Source organism: Vigna angularis, chromosome 4, assembly GCF_016808095.1.
Source record: "Vigna angularis cultivar LongXiaoDou No.4 chromosome 4, ASM1680809v1, whole genome shotgun sequence".
In the NCBI taxonomy this organism is placed as follows: Eukaryota; Viridiplantae; Streptophyta; class Magnoliopsida; order Fabales; family Fabaceae; genus Vigna; species Vigna angularis.
This window is the reverse complement of record NC_068973.1, coordinates 32,833,709-32,854,615: the sequence shown is the minus strand read 5'-3', so window position 1 is coordinate 32,854,615 and position 20,907 is coordinate 32,833,709. Positions and strand designations below refer to the sequence as shown.

At 31.4% G+C, this 20,907-nt stretch overlaps 1 protein-coding gene and 1 long non-coding RNA gene across 4 annotated transcripts; one reads left to right on the top strand and one right to left on the bottom strand.

Moving 5' to 3' along the window:
* The first annotated feature begins 4,445 nt into the window (after nt 1-4,445).
* LOC108330034 (protein DETOXIFICATION 27) lies at nt 4,446-14,292 on the top strand. Of its 3 annotated transcripts, none has more exons than XR_008248245.1 (9): nt 4,446-4,814; nt 4,903-5,444; nt 5,990-6,076; nt 6,171-6,227; nt 7,558-7,796; nt 7,891-8,009; nt 10,089-10,147; nt 10,235-10,340; nt 13,279-13,365. XR_008248245.1 is itself a non-coding variant. In XM_017564479.1 (9 exons), the coding sequence occupies exons 1-8, from the start codon at nt 4,545-4,547 to the stop codon at nt 13,643-13,645; spliced, it is 1,452 nt and encodes a 483-aa protein (XP_017419968.1). In that variant the 5' UTR covers nt 4,446-4,544; the 3' UTR covers nt 13,646-13,650; nt 14,106-14,292. The 3 variants fall into 3 exon arrangements, 2 of the variants coding, with proteins under 2 accessions (XP_017419968.1, XP_052731811.1); XM_017564479.1 differs by lacking the exons at nt 10,089-10,147; nt 10,235-10,340 and adding exons at nt 13,595-13,650; nt 14,106-14,292; XM_052875851.1 differs by lacking the exons at nt 10,235-10,340; nt 13,279-13,365 and having other exon boundaries at nt 10,089-10,164.
* LOC128196106 (uncharacterized) lies at nt 8,869-12,773 on the bottom strand. The gene is made up of 3 exons (XR_008248246.1): nt 12,503-12,773; nt 9,673-9,765; nt 8,869-9,211 (listed from the first exon to the last, which is right to left on the bottom strand). It is a non-coding gene; the product is annotated as an uncharacterized LOC128196106 (long non-coding RNA).
* Nucleotides 14,293-20,907: the final 6,615 nt, after the last annotated feature.

Below are 20,907 nucleotides of genomic sequence, written 5' to 3'. Positions count from 1 at the left end.
GCAAACTCAACTGCATTCTATGTTGAGATCAGAGATTGGTTATAATGTAACGTAAAACAAACTCAACCATTGATGAAAAATGAAGAGAAAAACTACCCGAGAAACTGAATAATATTTATTCACTGTCATGATATGCAGTCTTCAGACACAGTGAGAGAGAAACCACGACCACCAAACCAGCGTCTATGTACAAGTGATGAGGTTTCCTACTATGTTTTATTTCAAAACCAAACATGCTAAATCATATACGTATATACGTATCTCCCAAATAAATGGAAAAGCTTGAAACAATCAAACAAACAAAAACAACGACTTTAACAAGAACGTATCAAACAATTGCGTGCTGTCACTTCATCGCAGTTCCCACTAATCTTCACGACACATATATGTTTTAAGGTTGTACGAGACACAAATTATGTGTCAAAAAAATTAGGTGAAACCACGGCAATTCTGAAGTAATTAGCTATTAGCCATAGTTGTGATGGGCATGATCATGAGAGACTGGGAGAGGTTCAGAAGGTGGGTCACCGGCAGCATCAGCAGCACCGTATCCAGGTTCTTCAATCTGAATGGATTGATAGGAAGTGGTGGCGGGTGGTGGTGGTGGTGGTTGGTTATATACTGGGGCATATTGATGTGGAGGTGAAGTTGTTGGTGGTGGCGGTGGTGGTGGAGGATAGTCGAGGGGCTTCTTTTTGAGTCTTGCAAGTAAGACAACACCAAGGAGAAGAAAAGCGACCAAGATGCCTCCTAGAGAAACGGAAACTGCTATAACAGCTTTGTAGTCGTGTTCCACTATAGTATAAGGAGGAGGAGGAGGAGGAAAGTAGGGTGTGATTGGAGGAGGAGGAGGAGGAGGAGGAGGAATGATAGGAGTATAGGGAAGGCATGAACAGTTATAGGGAGTGGGTGGTGGAGGTTTGGTCGTGGTACAGTTTGGAGGTGGAGGTGGTGGAGGCGGTGGTGGAAGGGGTTTTGTATAGTTTGTCATGTTGCAGTGTGGTGGTGGTGGTGGTGGTGGTGGAGGAGGAGGAGGAGAATGGTATGGATAATAGGGTGAAGATGGTGGTGGAGAATATGGAGGAGTCATTGATTGGGATAAGAGAATGATGATAACACTCTTTCTTTTTCTACAATGGATGTTTGAATATTTTAGCTGTTGATATGAGTGTGATGCACTGTCTATATATATAGAGCATGACAACCTCAGCTCAAAGTAAACAAACTGTTCACAAACATACATATAAACTATATATTCACACCTTTTTTTTTTATCAATAATTAACACTTGCAATTGCGTCAGTCTTTACATAATATGAACTCATTTTTCATGGACTGGAGTTAGTTTTATGGGATAATAATAGTTAGAAGAGAAAGAAATACAGCAGCTTGCTTAAATGTTAATATACATATAATTTTATATATCTATTTCTATGCATATATATAGATAGATAGATAAATAAACAGATTAATAGATTAATAGATTGATAAATAGACGATACAGTTTTCATTAGGTAAGTTTGGTTTTTGAAATGATAGAAAAATATTAGGATTTAGGGTTAGAGAAACATGTGTAAGACTCTTTTTATATCATGATCTATTAATTATAGAAACTAAAAACTTATTAAATTTTATAATAGTTATTTCAAAGTATTGCTACAGTACTTAGACAAATTAAGGATAATTTTTAATATCCAGTCAAATGTTAACCATGTTTGTGTATTCAATTCTATGTTTCAGTTATGGTTTTCATGTTTATTATAATTCACCCAGAATTTTGACTTTTGAATAAAACTTTGTTTGAATTTAAGAACTTAATTTTTTTAGTTATTATCATAAAATCTTTATATTTGTTTTCTTTTACCCAATAGCGTACTTTTTTAAGCTATATTAATTGTTTGGATAAAGAAAAGGATTATAACCAGTACTTTTTTAGTTGAAATGATTTAAAATTTATCTATTTTGTTTTTTCCCTTTAGATTCAAAATTTCAAACTTGTTTAGTATATATTCAACCACTTTTTGTCTTGTCCAAATCATTCTCCAACGAGGCATTAGCTTATCAGATGGTTTTTTTATTGTTATTAAATTAATAGCTATATGCGTGATATAAATTTTATATATTTAGAAGTTGAATTATATATGAACTTCTCCAAGAGGAATCATGGTTTTGAAGAGGGAAGGTTTATTAATTTTTAAAAAACTCTTACAAGAAACATTAAATTATAAATTAATTATTCTAATTCCTAATTAAACGAATAGCTGGAAAGAGACTGAAAAAAAAGAGTATAACTAGTAGAAGGTGCAATTAGGTGGTTAGAAAGGTGATAAAAAAGAGAGTTTTATGACACGTGTCATTAGCCATTAAGGAATCATTCGATTAACAGTATTAAACATTTATATTCTCCATCAAACCTATGAATGTCTTGTTTGAGGAAGCTTCATGGATTAATTAAGCTGTGTTCATATTTCCGCCGCCAAATCAATAGAGTGACGTAAATTGGGCATTTAGAAACGCCATGCATAGCTAACTGATGACATTCCTTTTAAAAGTATAATACTGTGTTAATTTTTTGTAATAGTGGGCAACTACGAATAGATTAAAGCAGAAAAACATAGACAAAGGAATATGTTTCATGTTGTTTTAAACAACTCAGGAAGTAACGCCCACGCTAGGAAGCACCACCCCAGAAACATGTTTTCAATGAAATTCAAAGTAAAAGATGAGTGAGTTTCGTGTAATCACCACCAAAACTCAAATGAGATCATTACATATTATGCTTAGAAAACACTCACAAGAGGGTTATCCATTTTTAGAATTCTTCCCACGTGCATGCAACTTGCTTTGCTTTCATACTCATAATAACGTGCACCAACATTAATCACTATATAATACACACTATATTCCTTATTTGTTACGTTTTATTTACATTCCTGTTTATAAGGAAATCTTGTACCAGTTGGATATATATATATATATATATATATATATATATATATATATATATATATATATATATATATATATATATATATATATATATATATATATATATATATATATATATATTTTGTTCAGCGAGTATCTCGTGATACTTGTAGATATTTAAAGAAAAATTTATTTTATATTTTTTTAAAATAAAATCTAAATAAAACTAAAAAAAATATAAAATGTAATATAAATTAAAATTTAATTTTAATTAAATCTATTCTAATAAAGTTTAAATTAAATTTAACTTAATAAAATATAAATTTTAATTTTTTAAGATATTGTTGGTATATACCATCAAACCTATTTATAAATAGGATTTACAATATCAGTCACTGCACCTAAAACTTTCGTGAATTTGTTTTTGGTTCCACTCCAAAAAATTTCTTAACAATGGATGTATCTTATGTGTATATAAATCTATGATTATCTCTTATTTTATCCGAACGGGATTTTGTTTGTACCCAACATTGACACGATATTTTTGTCATCCTTAGTCATAAAAAATTAATTTTTGTGTTAAATTTTACTTAGTATAGTTTTTTTGTTTTTATTTTTAGATTCAAGTATTAGTAATGGTATACAATATTAACAACAATATTTTTCTTATTGAAAATTGAACTATTTATGTGTTTATATATATATATTATAATTTAATTTGTTATAAAAATATTTTATCATTAATAATGAAAATCACTTTAATACTTTTTCACTAGTTAATTATATTAATATAATTTTGAAATGATTATTTACCAACAAATTCGGCTAGTTAATTATAAATGAGGATATTTGTAATTCATACTCTACATTCATTAAATATATGACACTTTAATTAATACAACAAGATATAGTGGGAATATGAAGCACGTGGGTTGGATATTATACAACACACTTTTGAATAATTTCATTACTACATAAAAAATGCATTCACAACGTTAATGAAAAAGCATTAGAACAGGGATTAAGTCCATATGTATAATTCAGTGTTATTGACTCTTGTATATATATCAATAATAGTTAATATACTATTATATTGTGTATATGGTTTGTGTTAAATTTTATTAAAATTAACTAATAATAAGAAAAGAAAATCATATTTATTAACAATTTAGTATATTTTAATCAAATCTTAAATATTTTAAATTAATATAAAAGTTTAGTTCACGCAAAAGAGTCTTTAACAGATTTTAAATAACGAATAATTGGTATGTTTAGTTTATTTAAAAACAATTTTGAATCTCACAATGACTTTTGAGAAAAAAAAAAGTTTGAATTGGAAGCTGTCAAATTAATATTTATTTCTGTATACCCATTTATATGGGAAAAATCATTAAAAAATATGATAAGAAAATTATAGTTATAATTACTACCATATTCTTGTTAAAAAGAAAAAGGAAAAAGCGGGTTTTCAATTACTTGAACTTTTGAGGTGTAAATTTTGTTTGGTTGTAGAATAATGAAAAGAACACGAGAACCAAGTCTCTTATCTTGAGAGGGAACCTTTTTCGCGTTTGATTTCTCACACTCCCGAAAATCTACTGACGAAGCAAAGGTGTATGGAAAATATTTGTAACGAAGAACACAATCCTCTGATAAAGTCAAAATCGCAAAACGGATCTAACAGTAACATTCATTCTCTCCTCTACCGATCATGTTCCGAATACAGCAACCTATGGAAAATCGCCGCCCCTTCAATCCTCACCCGCCTAGCCATGTTCTCCATCACCGTCGTCACCCAGTCCTTCGCCGGCCACCTCGCTGACCTTGATCTCGCCGCCATTTCGATCGCCTGCACCGTCCTCATCTCCGTCACCTTCGGCTTCATGGTACCAGCCACTTACTTATCATGTTTTGTATCACTATTTTTCGCTCTTATCTACCAACATTGTCTTCGTTGTGCTATTCCTTTCCTAGTTGGGTATGGCCAGTGCACTTGAGACGCTATGCGGCCAGGCCTACGGCGCCGGACAGCATCGGATGTTGGGCGTTTATCTGCAACGCTCGTGGGTTGTTCTGTCTCTTGCCTCGATTCTGATGCTGCCGGTGTTCGTGTTCGCGACGCCGCTGTTGAAGTTGGTGGGGCAGCCCGTCGCGGTGGCGGAGCAGGCGGGGCTGGTGGCGGTCTGGTTGATCCCGTTTCACCTCAGTTTCCCGTTTCAGTTCACATTGCAGCGGTTCCTGCAGTGCCAGTTAAAGACCGCTATCGTTGCTTGGGTTTCAGGGGCGGCTCTTGCGATTCATGTTTTAGTGAGTTGGGTTTTTGTTTATCGGATGAGAATTGGGATCGTTGGGGCTGCACTTTCCATTGGTTTCTCGTGGTGGCTCTCGGTTTTGGGAATGCTCGGGTATACACTCTTTGGTGGGTGCCCGTGTTCGTGGACTGGTTTTTCTGCTGAAGCTTTTGTCGGTCTCTGGGAATTCTTTAAACTCTCTTTGGCTTCTGGCATCATGCTTGCGTTAGTGTTTCTTAACTTATTTCTGTTTTCCACTTTTGGTATTGTTTGGATAAACGCGTCTGCTAAAAGTATATAAGAAAATGTAGCTTCTGGTCATGTTGTGCATAGAAAGGATCCTACAATAGCTTCAGGCTCCTCGGGTACATGGCTTGAGCGTGGAGTTGTGTACCTTCCAGACTTGTTGGGCTTGGATAGAATCTAGCTAAGAGAAGTAAATAATGAATTTAAGGTTGAGCTAGTGTGTGTCTGATGTTACTCCACCCAGATAGTGAGATCTGATTATCTGATTCTTGGGACGGCAATGAGGCGATCTCTGGTGTCCGCTTGTTGGATTCTTATCCACTTCAGTATCCGTGAACTTGATATTTAAAGATGAACAAATGATAATTGACCATGAAATATATGTAAAAGGATCTTGTTTCCACGACGCTATCTTGAGATTTCACTCTGATAAGTTGTGTAATAAATGTTTGGATTAAAGAATTATGATGGTTCTTAACTTTGATGTCGATATGCTTATTAGTGTTGTTAATGTGACTTTGCAGGTTAGAGAATTTCTATTACAGACTGTTGCTCATAGTCTCTGGATATATGCACAACACTGAGATTGCAATTGATGCTCTTTCTGTTTGGTAATTTGTGCTTTCTTAGTTTTTTCTTTCTAGTTTAGCCCTATATTGATTTATTGGAATATTTGCTGAATTAAAGTCAAACCTGCCATGGCAGTGTCACGATATATGGCTGGGAATCCATGATACCGCTTGCATTTTTGGGTGCAACAGGGTAAGTCACTGGTTGTAAGTCCCCCTTTCTCACTCTCCCCGAAATGAGGTACATTATTGATTTTCGGTGGGATAAATGTTTAACTATATTGAAAAATTAGTTAGCTCAGGGGTGGGGTGGGGTGGGGTGAGGTTGAGTATTCCGTGATGTGTACTCCAATGTAATTAATGTCCAGAATCAGGACCCTGCAAATCCTTACAAAGGATCTTGGTGTGATTTTGTTGATTGATTCTGACGAGACTGTCGACTGATAAAATTTTGAACTTTGATTTGCTTTGAGAGTGTTACCCCCTCTCCTCAGTGAAAATGCAGTTGGAGATAGTTGTATGTATTAGCGGGAACAAGGAGTAAGTTTTGTGATAGAATAATTCAAAAGGGTTTATACTTTGCCTTGTGCTGCCGTTGATCTCTACTTTGTTGCATGTTTCTGTCAAAAGATGGAGACTTGTTAAAAATAATGTGGTGATTCATGAGATCTTGATTTATCATTTAATTTCGGTTAGTTTTCGAGAGTAGCATTGTTTTCTTTCCTTAAAATTTTATTATGTCCTACCATATTCTGATACTTTGTTGCATGTTTCTGCCTTCTGTAAACGTGTTATTAAGTCTCCAAATTGTTATAATCTCCCCAAAAATTCAGTCAGTTTATCAACTCAGTATGTAATTTTCTGTAGTCTTGCAACAACAATTGCATTAGTTGAACTATCGTCGTATGAACATACACATTTTTGTTGAAAAACTAAAGCATTTCTAGTTTTGAGATGCTACATAGGTCGCTTGCTTTATCCTCTAGAAAAATGAGGAACCTCATACTAAAGGACAAGAATGACAGATTGATATTCCTGCCTCAAGTTTTGTAATATTAGCATTAAGAATATTTTACAAGTATCCGAGGAATTTAAAAGCTTCCAAAAGCTTACAACATTCTTCTTATCTTCAATAACAAGTCCACAAGTATCTTTGGAAGTTTTCAAGATTTCCAATATTTTAATCTGAAATCTACCTACTCACCGTTAGTTTACATGGAACTCCTTAAAAAATCTTCTGGTTTTATTGGAGACATTGGTCAAGTTCAAGGGAAACTGTAGAACTATATATTTGATTCAGTATATTGAAACATCAGCTTGTCTCGGTCGTCTTGGTAGAGGTTGTATCCAGTGTCTGTAAGTCAGGTAATAATCTCAAATATGATTTCCTCAATACTATGCCGAGTCAAATAAATAACCATACAAGAAAAAAGTTCATCTATTTATGTGAAAAAAGAACTCCCCCTCGATACAAAACCAACTAATTTTTCAACCCTTTAATCATGTAACATTCTTCAACACAGGGTTCGTGTAGCAAACGAGCTTGGCGCAGGCAATGCAGAAGGTGCAAAATTTGCAACTTTGGTTTCTGTGGTAAATACTGTACTGGTGGGATTTATATTTTGGTTGGTAGTTGTGTTCTTCAACAAGAATCTTGCCTTGATCTTTACATCGAGCTCGTCAGTTATCCAAATAGTCAATGATCTGGCAATGTTGTTAGCTTTTACTGTTCTTCTTAATTGCATTCAACCAGTTCTTTCAGGTGAGAGAGTATATAACACACGTTATAGTATAAGCACTCAACTCAAATTTCAATTTGACATTGTCGCTTTTTGCTGGTATCTGTTGGTCTTCAGGGGTGGCAGTAGGATCTGGTCGTCAAGCAGTGGTGGCATATATAAACATTGGCAGTTACTACTTGGTTGGAATACCTCTGGGGATTCTCCTAGGCTGGTTTCTTCCTTCGAGTATCGTTGTAAGTTTACCATATCCTACTCTGCTGCAGACACGACTTAAATGTCCAATCCACTCTTACATAAATTAAAATAAAGGTCCTAATGAACTTTTTATTCAACGATAAACAAAATAGGATGACAATATGATTTGAGTAGTTTTTCATAAACTAAAATCAATTTATACATTTTAGGTTTTGATAAAGTCAAATGAAGATATTGCTGTAATCATTAATTTGATTTGGATTTATGTAATAAGTTTGGTTCTACTCAAGAGTCAAAGTTGTATTATTTAGTATTACTTATTTCTCAGGTTCTGTCCTCACACTACAAAAAAATAGGGAATTACCGAAGGCCAAAAGCCCTCGGAAAATGCCAGAAGCCCTCGGAAAATAGCATTTATAGACGGCTTATCGACGGCCAACGAGTCCTCGGTAAATCCCTTGTCGCTAACAATTACCGAGGGCTTCTGCCCTTCGGTAATTACCGAGGGCCATAAGCTTTCGGTAATTTCCGAAAGGCAAAAGCCTTCGGTAATTTCCGAAGGGCAGAAGCCTTCGGTAATTTTCAAAGGGCAGAAGCCTTTGGTAATTTCCGAAGGGCAGAAGCCTTCGGTAATTTCCGAAGGGCAAAAGCCTTCGGTAATAAGAAAACGTGGTTATTCACCGAAGGATAAAAGCCTTCGGTAAGTGGGATGGAAATGTGCGGGAAATTTCTATTTGTTATGAAACCAATCACATATATAGACCTGCATAACAGTTTTAATGCACAAACAGACCTGCATAACAGTTTTCAAGCACATACAGACCTGCATAATGTGCATCTCGAAAATGCAATCATTGATCAATATCTATAGAACATCCATTAATCCATAGAACATGCATTATAACATAGAACATGTATTTATAGTTCAAACATAAAACAATGTACGAAATGATGTTCTAACATCCAAAGTCACCCAGTTGATGTAACATCGAAATGATCTAAACTCTAAATGTTCTAATATCCAAATGTTTGTATAACAAGTAATAAGGAAATGAAACTAATAATGTACATAGTTATCATCAGAATGATCTTCATCATCCTGCTCCTCTATTGATGGATGGACTGGTGTGGGTTGGACTGGTGAGGGTTGGACTGATGAAGGTTGGACTGCTGTGGGCTGCATTGGGGCAGCGGGTGACGAGGAGGGTCGTGGCTGGGTCGGAGGGATATTTTGTACGTCCTGTGATGTTTCAGGCAAAATTGACTTCAGTTGTTGAAGGCCAATTGCTCTGATTCTAGTCAACAAGCTAATTGACGTGCAAGACATTACTAAACAAAATAGCCTAATCTAAACCTACACATTCTATCATCTTACAAACATGGTAAGATGTGTCATGGCTAATTCTGACATATTAGAACCAATGGAAGAGGCCATTGTACATGCTTTATTTTATCAAATTCATCATTCACAAATTAAAGTACCAAAACAAACCTCTTACATATTTGGCAATCAGTTTCAAACCATTCACAACAAAGTTTGACATACCTCAATGTTTACAATATCATAAAACTTCAATCAGTATAACTTAACATTCAAACTCAACATTCACAACATCTAAGAACAAGATCAAATTCATGAAATAAAAATGAAAATAATAGGACATAGATACAATCATGCAACTTCAGTATAGGTCCCCATACCTTTGCCTTTGCTTTCCTTTCCTAGTTAAGTCTTCTCCGTAGACTCTCGTCCTCCCTTTGTGGCCACAATCCAAACTCCTTTAAAAGCTCACCCTAACACATGAAATGGAAGTTCCTCTAAAAACTCCTTTAAATGTCCACAAAAAATTGAATCCAATTTCAGGAACTTACAGTCATTCCAAATAGCCTAAGACTTTAACATAAATAATATTTTCGTAATGAACTTCCTAACAACTATAAAAAGCATATGGAAGTGATTTAAACAAATAAAGTAGAGAAGTGTGTTAAGGATGAAAGAGTAATTACAAAAAGATGGAGCTGTGCCACTAATTAGGTAACAAATTGACGCTTTGCATACTCTATAGGTATTAACCATGTGTGTGTTTATGTATATAATTCAAAATTATTGTGTACAGGTATTGGGTAGCAGTCAAACAGTAGTAGTACCATTGACTTAGAGAGGCACAAGAGTGAGGTTAGAAGATGCAGAATTCAAATTACAAATTACATCAGCAAGTTTGGTATATGATTAAGAACTGATTTGATAAGATAACTCATGCAGATTTCAAATTACTCACAAAGGCAATGTTCCAAACCTAATTTTACTTCATATATTCAACTCAACCATCCAAATTTTGATTCAGAAATTGAAACAGGTTGCAAACCAGGTATTTGACTCAAACATACCACTCAAAAATTGCTCAAATAAGCAGAATGACAGTATACATGGCTACCAATGGTCTAAATGCTACAGCCAGAAATTTAACACTTTAAAGATTGACCAAATATAAAGCAGATCGCCCAACTGCTATACCAGCAATTTGTAGCTATTTCTCAAGGTGCAACCAAGCTCTTGCTTTAGGAAATCATAGCTTAAATGGTCTGCACTTAGTAATGGCTCAAATCACAGTGAAGAAATCAATTGTAATGTCACTAACTGGTTGAAATTATAACAGCTTATGGGATGAACCAGGAAGGTGATTTTGATGATGTGAATTAGGCACCCGAGCTCTGTATAAACATATCATAGCTCATTTTGGTGTGCTTAATATTGATCACTCAGTTAGATGCACCAAAAGAAAATTTCACTCAGCAGAATACTTGGAATGAGAATTAAACAAGTAATATAACATGACTTTTGATAAAACTAGACAGATTTCAAAATAAAATGACTCAAATCAGAATGAACCGAGTAAAAATGAGGAAACCAAAGCAAATCAAGGTTGGCACACAAGAATAAACACAATCAGAACCTAAGAAATCAGAATTCCATGGTGCAATGATGAACACAAGCAATAAAACAGTGAGGAAACAAAGTTGACAGATTCCAAAATAGAAGAACTAGACACTTAGCAGGACTAAGTATGTGATTCATTGATATGTTAGTGGAACTTGTCAACCAAAGAAACGTTGTGAGAATGTGAATCTAACTTGTTAGCCACAAGCATAACTCATGTTAAAAGCTGAATGCAATCTATTTGATGAAAAAATTGTTCTGATTTTAATCTGTGAAGTGTGTTTCTCTTTGTTCTGGTATTATATGCTAATGTGAAAGGTTCAACACATTATGTCAGCCCTGAATTGCTTCTACAAAGTTTAATGGTTTAAACTAAGTACACAAAAGTTCTTTTGGTCTTATTATTAGTTTTTCATTGTGCTAAATTTCTTTGTAAGTTCATTTATGGTCTCTTCATACTTAGTTGCACCTTTTCTAGCTTAGTTCAGTTAGTTGAAAGTTCTTTGAGTCTTTTTTATTGTTAGCCAGTCATTTGAATTCCTAAAACTCGGAATTGGTGATGAGGTTGTGTCAATTTTGTGCATAATTGATTGTTGCAAAGTTAGATTTTGAATTACATTGAATTAGTGTCCATTAGCAGCTCAAACAAGTTTGTTTTGATGTTTAAATCTTGTTCAAATGGTTAAGTTTCAAGTATAGCAACATTTGTAGAAGAATCAAAAGCTAGAGGTGCATCAGAGTAAATGATTTGGAAATTAAACTAATTGTTGACTGAAACTGAAAATGCAAGGAGGGAAACACAAGATAGGAAGAATGAGGCTGCACAATTGAAGATGGAAGTTGTAATCACTAAACCTGTTTTAATGTTGAGTTAATAGTGCAGCCACTGGTTAATGACAACCACAAAAGAAACAATTATAAGACTTCATTCAGTTTTATCCTACTTCCCAAAACAGCCCCATTTCATTTAATCAAACCCCTGTTAATATTGATTTATCATGAACCGAACCCCTCACTTAGCTAATACACATGTTCATTACTTAACATAGAGTAGGACAAAGTAAGAATAATGTAGTTACTGCGTTATCATGTTCCTTTACAGCCTAACCAGATTCAATTTAACTTATTTCAGTCCATACAATCATTCCTATTTAACCTGTTACATACTTAACCTATTCAGGACATATTTTTCTTATACTCTTGATTTACCAATTTCCTCTATGCTTACAGCAATACAAAAACAAATCCCAAAACTTATTCCAAGCTCGAATCAAAATCAAGAGGAATCAAAACTAACAGGCTAACAATACCAGAACAAGTTCTAGTACACAAAAGGCCATATAGGAATTCAAAAGAAAACATGGAACGTACTAACCTGCCCAGTCTCAACCCAAAACCCAAGTATAAGCCAAACAATTCAAATTATCACATGATACATATAAGGTACCAAAGCAGAAATATCCACAGTGCAAACAACTTCACGCATATTGGTAAGAACAGGGAAACACCCAATTAGATGGACACATTGCACACAAGTAGGGAAGAACAAGGCAATCAATTTATTCATGTAGCGTTCTAAAACAGAGAACTTACCTCGCACTCCAGAACACCCAATTCAATGGAAGCCAAGCAACACTGCGAGCTCTCAACCGAACAGCCAACCTTGGGTTTCACCGCAAGGACCTCCTGACGCTAATGACCACGAACCACCACCCCACCTGCAACACCCACAACGACACGACGAACCCTAGGCACACAATGCCATCAGACAGAACATATAGGTAGAGGGATAGGGAGAGAATGAACGATAGCAAGCGAAAGGGAAGGCAGAGGGAGTAAACGGGAAGGTCGATGGGAATCTACAACCAAATTCTCAGTATTTCTCAGCAGAGGGGAGGGAGGGTTCTGTTTGATGAAATTGGGGACGACCTGCACGAATACCCCCAATCACTGAGTTTAATTGGTCGAGGCTCTTACCAAAGGCCATAGAGCCCTCGCTAAGGTCTTCTTGGCCGTCGGTAATGTTATTTCATTAAGGCCGTTGGTGATTCAATTTTTGACCCTCGGTAAAGCATTTTTACCGACGGTCGAGAGGCCTTCGGAAAAACACCGCCGGTAATTCACACTTTTCTTGTAGTGTCAGTATTGGTTCTAAATTTGGTTTTTTCCTCTCGTGTCTATAATTAGCTTCTTCTTTAATGTTGTAATAAGTATATTCATCGATCCGCGAGTTTGTTTGTGAATAAAAAGGGTGCCAAAGATGTTATTATACCTCGCAGTGGACTAACAAAAGTTTGAGACAGTCTTAAACTAGAGCATTAAGTATTCATCCTTTGTAACCATGGTAACAATATTTATTCTTGGTGTAGGGAATGTGGAGTGGAATGATGAGTGGAACGGTGGTTCAAACATTGATCTTGGCTACTATTACGATGAGATATGATTGGGAGAAAGAGGTATGCTTTACAACGCTTGGACATGAAATGAAACGGTTTTGTTTCACTTTCTTTGGTTTCATTTTCATCCATCAAAATTAAACTACATAATGCACTTCGTCTACTTAAAAACGAGTCTGTAATATGTCCAGTAAATAGCAACTTTGAAGCTAATATACACTGTTTTCATTTCTTTGGTGAACGATTACAGAAACTTGTTAACAGTTATGTGGTTACTTTTGGTTTGTAGGTTCGGAAAGCTCAAATTCTCATCAAAGACGAAGCAACATCCAACCAATAACTAAGGTGAAATTCATATTTAATGACCGTGAAAATTATGACTTTCTTATTTAAAGTAGTTTTATTCTTTGCCTCATAAAAAGGGTCTCCTCAGTCACAGAATTATTGTACTTAGCTAATTGCTACTATTTCACATAGGCGACTTGAAGAATTTGCTTAATGTTAATTGTTTATAGGTCCTATTAAAACACATCATTTCTTATGCTTTATACAATTTAAACAACTTTTATATGGTGGTGTAACCCTAAGTAGTTCATTAAATGAATTCTACAAGTTATCTTACATCTGTTTTCTTATTTTTCATTTACATTTTACGTTTCTTATCAGCTGGTGTTGGAAGAGAAGTGTTCAATTTTACACACTTTCTTTAGCAAGCAACACGAGCTTGTATTTTATTTTTATAAACTAAAAGCATATGTTAAACCCAAGAAAATTTTACGTCTACTCTACCGGTGTTTCAGGATGGATTTGAAAGGAGATATTACTGAGAAGGTGGAGAAAGGTACAATTCTTAACTATGTAAAATTAGATCCGTTATAACGGCAAAAATTAGTGGATAATCTTGTTATCGACTAATGTTCACAGTTACATTAGACAGATGTATTTTAAATTTTCAATTTACAAGAGAAGATAATAACATTTAATGAAGTATCCGCTGATAATTGATTAAGACTTATGTTTAGAAATAATAATTTCTCAAAAGGATTTCAGCTGATTTATTCAATAAAGTTCAATACTAGTCCAGGGTTGCATTGGGACAATATCGGAGCAGCAATTCTTAGATTTAAGTTTAATGTTTACACGATATTATATATATATATATATATATATATATATATATATATATATATATATATATATATATATATAGAGAGAGAGAGAGAGAGAGAGAGAGAGAGAGAAATTTATATTAATTTTACTTAACGTATCAAGAAGATTTAAGGTTGATTTGACGGGAAAAGCATTTGGAAGGAAAAAATGTGTTGTAAGTTCCAATTCTTCCGTTAATAAAAACTAATTTATAAATAATTAACATTATTTATCAAAAATGATGCGATGTGATTATTATTGAGGTTAAAAAATTTATTTTCATACGACCACGTTTTCACTCTTATGAAAATTAATTTTAAATTTTAGAGAAGTTTGTCTGATTTCTTTTCTTTTTAATCACTTTTCTATTAAGAAAATAGTTTATTATAAAAAAATTGTTATATCAATGGAAAATTGTAAACACAAAAATTCGTTTATAAAGTAAAATGCTTGTTTATTAATTTTACTAATAAATTAGAAAATTTGTTTGTAATTAGTGAACAAAAATCTGTTAAGTCTAAAACTTTTAGTAAATATTCACCTGTAATTATTAACAAATTCTTTTTTCATGGCAAATTTATGGGTAGATACTATGATTTGGTTTTCTTTTTCTTTTCGCTTTTTTTTTTCTTTTTTTTGTCTTCAATAACTTTTTATTTTTCATCTTCATCATCTTTTGACATCGTTGCTGCCTCTACTATCTTTGACTCCTCCTTCTCCTTTTCTTCTTTTTTTCTCCTCTTCCACTATAGTTGTTGTCTTTATCTTTAGTATTATTGTCATCATTGGTTTTCCGTTTTCTCTTCTTCCTATTTCTCTTAATACTTTTCTTTTTTGTTTATTTTTTATTTTTCTCATCCATTTCCATTTAAATGATAACAAATTTTATTAGATATATGGAAAAATTGATGTTTATTTTATTAACATATCTATTGATAGATTTTTACAAAAATACAATTATCGACGAAAATAATGATGGATTTTAAAAAATTCTATTACATATAGATTTGGTAATGAATTTTAAACAAAAAAATCATTATCAACGAATTTTATCATCACATGATCAAAACTAAAGTAGAAACTTTGACTTTTATTTTATCGACAAAAATATTTGGCGATAAAAAAACTTATGAATTACAAACCCATTTTACTCAAATCAATTACGACCAAAATATTTATCAATAATTAAAATTAATTAGTAAATTCTAATGGTTCTTTTTTTGTAAAATTTGTTAATAAATTCTATTTTATCGGTATATCTTTTTAGTTAGTAAAATTTTGTTAGTTATATAGTATTTTTCTTCTAATGATTCAAAGTTTAGAAATGACTTTCAAGATGTATTTGACGTTAAAATTTTGGATAAAGTTGATAATTTTTGCTTTCATATTTTCTTATTGAACACGGAGAATTATCTTATTTAATACTAGTGCAAAATAAAGCTTTAACGTCTCACATTCAGTATCAACATACGAAAAAGTCAACATTAAAAATGATTAATGATATTTTTGTATATAGATGTTCAACTTAAACATCAGAGTTTATACTTTTCTGACGTCATATACTCATTTGAGGTTAGAATTCTTAATTTCTGATATCATATTGAGTAAATTTCATGAAAATGTTTGAAGCGGAGGTGAAATACACCCATGTGTGACGTCAAATGTTCTAGTTTTATACGTCAAAGAGCTATAAGATGTCAGAATATTACTTTTCATACGTTATATGTTAGTAAATTCATTAAAGATTTGGACAGAAGGGTAAAAATTTATTTACTTTATCTTTGCACAAAACTTTCTTCTTTGCTTAAATTTTTCTGAGACGAAACTCTCGGCGTCTAACACATGTAATCTTTCTTTAATTTTACACAAATGCACGTTGATAAATTATTTTAGGTATTATTTTCTTTCGTTTTGACTGATTAGTTTTATGGAGAGGTACTCTTTGGAACATATGCGTGTTTTCCTTTTTTTCTTCACTAGTGTCAATATTTACTCTAACGATGAACCCACCTTCAAAAAAAATTAGTTTTGTTTTCGATTTCAGTTTTTATGGTTTGTGATAATATATGTTTTCTTTCTTATCTTTGTTACCTAATTATCATTACTATTTTAAATTCTGTAATAACAAAATTAAAAATAAAAATCACAGAGAAAAAAACTATGTCATTAAGTTTATAATATGATGAACAAGTTAAACTTAGTTATAATTTAGTCATATTGTTAAAGAATTTACTGTTATATATAGTTTTTTTTTTTACTTTTTAGTTGATCTTATAAATTAATTAATTATGGTTATTGGCAAAAGTTTTATGATAAGTTATTATGTTAACTCCCAATAATAACCTTAGTAGGACTTTGATCTAATTTAATTAAATCAAACTCGTCTATTTAGAGGCTCTTGAAAGTTTAATGTTATTATATATAAAAACTTGTTGAGAATGTTGTGTATCTATATCTATCTATATATTTTGTATACAAGCACGTAACTAGATCTAATGAATAGCTACAAATTATAATTAATTTTTGTAAAAAGAAATTGGGCTAAAGTTCTTAAATCACTAAAATTCAATTATTATTTTTTCAATCATGGTCTTAATGTCATGTTTTAATACATATCTTATGAAACTAAAAGACCAATGTCTTGCTCTCCAGTCTAATAATTTAATAAATTTAAAATTGATTAATCTAAGCACAAAAACCATCCCATTTTAGATTGAATATTCCTTTTTTATTTGAATCCCAATGGAATAATTAACTCAAAATAAGAAAATGATAGTTTTTGTACATGTTAGTTCAACTTTAATAATCCAAAAACTTTATAAAGTGAAATTGTAATATCAATATTAATTTCATAATATTTGAATATGAACGTGATTAGAAAAATTATATCTTGACACATAACTTTTAATATTTTCAAAAATATAATTATTTTTATAATGTATATTAAATGATGTAGATATCTCTTACTTTATCATTATTCATTACTCGTGTGGAGGTCCGTGAGAGAGAATTAAACGTGTTACTGTTTTTGTACGAATTTATCTCTGATAGAATCTTTGACACTTCCAAAAAGAAAGGATGTGTGGTAAGCATGTTTGGCATATAACTTTATTAACAACACTTTATTCTTATAATAATGATACGTCGACATCCTTTATTATTTTTTACTTTTTCTTTTTCTTTTTAAAAAATATAAAAAATACTTTTTATAGCTATTTTAACCTCTTATTATGTGTTAAATTAATATAAAACTATGTTAAGTTTCAAATTTTTTTTCTCATAGCATAATTTTTTATTTATTTATCCCAATTACACTATAATCAATATTTACATGAATAACACAGTTTTGTAACAGATTATAATTTAGTTTTTGAAAAAACGAATTTTGACTTCTTATTTTAATATTTTTGTTAAAAAATATATTAGAATTCAGTTTCCGGAAAATTGAATTCTGTTTTTGTTTTTGAATATAGTTGAAGATTAAAATGATTTTCAAAAACGGTTGAACACTATGTGATTTTTGAAAACTGTTTAATATACTTTCTTAAATTTTATTTTTTTAATTTAAATATTGATAAATAATTCATTTATATTTTAATATTTATTTTATTTTAAAATAAGAAGTTAAAATTCGACTGAATTCTAACCTCTTACAAAAATCCATGTAAATCGTTAAGTTTCTGTAGAAAATCTACAAATGTAAATGACTATTGAAGATAGAAAGCAAATGCAAAAAGAAAAGCACGTGCCTCTATTGGCTATACTGTTTCTTAATTCATGACTTTCTTTTTTAAACAAAATAAGAAAGTGAGCAGATTTTTTTATAAATATTTTCTAAATAAGAAATAAATTTGATTTAAATTTTCTTTTATTTTGTAAAATGAGTGTTTTTTTAGTGGTGGTGCTTATTCCATAGTACAACCAGCCTTCTATTTTTGAAATTTTAAACAACATGGATCCTATTTTTATTGATTTCGATAAATTTTAAGGAAGGTTAATCTCTATTTACTTTAAATTTAAATGAATGATATCATAAAATTAATATAAGAATTAAATATAATAGCAACATTGACTTATGAAAATATTTTTATATAAAACTATAAGGGGAGACCCAGTAGGATTTTCCCCTACATATATGCGAAAAAAATGACAAAATTTCTAATAAAATCCAAGCTAATCAAATATGTTGTAATTTTTTTTAATGAACTTTAGAAATGTTATATTTTTTTATAGATTTTTAAATTTTTTTTCTGCTTTTTATTTAACCAAATCTTGTTATTTTTACTGCAATTTTAACTTATTTATCTTATTTTCTCTTTAATGAAATAATTGTTATTTTCGTTCTATTTATTTTCCAACACTTTTTTCTCTTCTACTTGCTTCTTTTCTTTCTAATTTTTCTTTTTTTACCAAACTGTTGGATAAAAAAAAATGGGATCCATCCACATGCTGAAAAGAAGGGTCAATGTTTTCATATACCATATAGGAATAATGTCTTCCACCTTCACTAAAGCTCCATAAATTGCTCCAATGCACCAACCATGTTTCTTGTCCTTTCTTCTTTCATTCATTATAAAATGAATGCAAAATGTGCAGCAAAACACAACTCACCAAGAATCAAACGGTGAAGAAGGAATTCAAGAGGAGAAAGAGAGAAAGCCACGGGTACTCCTGTAAAGACAGAAACATCACCGAGAGGTGAAAGACACTGTGTAGTAAAAACTTTGAGTGTGCAAAAGAGAGTGTTTTTGTATACCATCCGAGAGGGTGAGATTTATTGAGAGATCAAACACTGTAATCCTACTTTCATAGTAGAGATAATTTTCTGGACTAGGTCCCGTGGTTTTTTCCGAGAGAATTTTACACGTTAAAATTTTCGGTGTTATTTTTCCCACGCATACACAATTATTTTTACGCTTCCGCATAGTGCCCATTTTGGGTTAGGAGAGGAGGGAACAAATACCGCTGTTTCCCAACACAAACAAAGCATTACTAAAAATAAAAAATCTAAAAATTCTATTATATATTGTTGCTGTTTTCTTATAAAATTGATATGATGTTAATATTTCATTCTACTGTTTTTTGAATGGAGGTTTACAATATTTCGTTTTTCATTTTTATTTTTAAATTTATATTAAATATATGAATATATTTAAAAGCTATTCAGTCAACACAAAATTATATTTTTATGTGTACATAGTTTTTCATTTTACTCAAACTTTTCTCATTTTTCTCGAATTATTCAAGTAATACGATGCAAATATTTACAACATTATGAAAAAATTTCAAAATAATTGTATTAAAATTTCAAATTAAATACGTATATGCTCTTTTTTGTCTTTTCATGATAATCTAATTAATTATGAAGGTTCAATTTTTTTTATCTGCAGTTACGAAGGTTCGATAATTTTCAGACACTTATTATTTTTCTTTTACCCCACATATTTTTATCATACAATCATTTTTATAGAAAACAATTGTAAAAATTCAATTTAAAAACTTATAATATCAAATAGCCACAGAATTTAAATAGCCCTTCCATATTCCAGATATAATAAAAACTATAAAGTATACATAGGGAATTAAATATACGAGTTATATTATCATGTATAAGGAGAGATTTATTCAATAATAACTATAATTAATACTATCAAGGGTATAGTTATAATTGTTGAACTCTCATGAGGATTTTATTCTCAAAAGACTAGTAAAAAATTAGAGAAAAAAATAAATAAACTGTTATTGATTTCAACTCTTAAATATTATTGATGTACCATAATATTATTTAAAATTAGAAAATATTTAATATTTATAATGTATGAATTGAATGAAAAATTTATAAATAGAAAATATTCTTTATTATGAAAACTAAAGAAATAAAAATTGTATTACTTTTTTTTCTTAAGAAAAGAGTTGTTTCAATGTAAAGATTATGGGATATATCCTCTGAAATTGGAAAAATAATAATTGGTGGTCATGAAAATTTAATTATTCATTTACCAATATATAATTATTTAAAGAAAAAAAATTATGTATGGATGAGATCAATCCAATTCAAATATCAATTGCATCACGTATTACACTTTGATCCATTTAGAAATATATGAAGTTAAAATGTCGGGTGTTGCTCAATTCACCACCACCCCTTGCTTCCTCTATTTCCTGCTTTTTCTTTTATCCCTTATTTCATTTTTCTATTTCTATTTTTAAGATTAATATTTTATAATTTCTATTAATCACATCGCCACATAACTTCTTCGCATCGGATGTAGACATCATACATCGCAGATGTCAACCTTCGTTTAACATGAAACAGCATTCATTTAAGATGACAGATGTAGAAATCCGTTTTATCAAGCAACAGTAACAGTATATTCTTTTATCATAATTGTTAAACTTCTTTTTCACTATGCCTTTTCATTATCATAAATTTTGAGAAAGGTTAGTTGGAAG

Coding starts and splice junctions, on each gene's coding strand:
- LOC108330034 (XM_017564479.1), top strand. CDS start 4,545: ATGGAAAATATTTGTAACGAAGAACACAATCCTCTGATAAAGTCAAAA. Junction 4,815..4,902: donor CCGTCACCTTCGGCTTCATG/GTACCAGCCACT, acceptor TTCCTTTCCTAG/TTGGGTATGGCCAGTGCACT. Junction 8,010..13,278: donor TTCTTCCTTCGAGTATCGTT/GTAAGTTTACCA, acceptor TTCTTGGTGTAG/GGAATGTGGAGTGGAATGAT.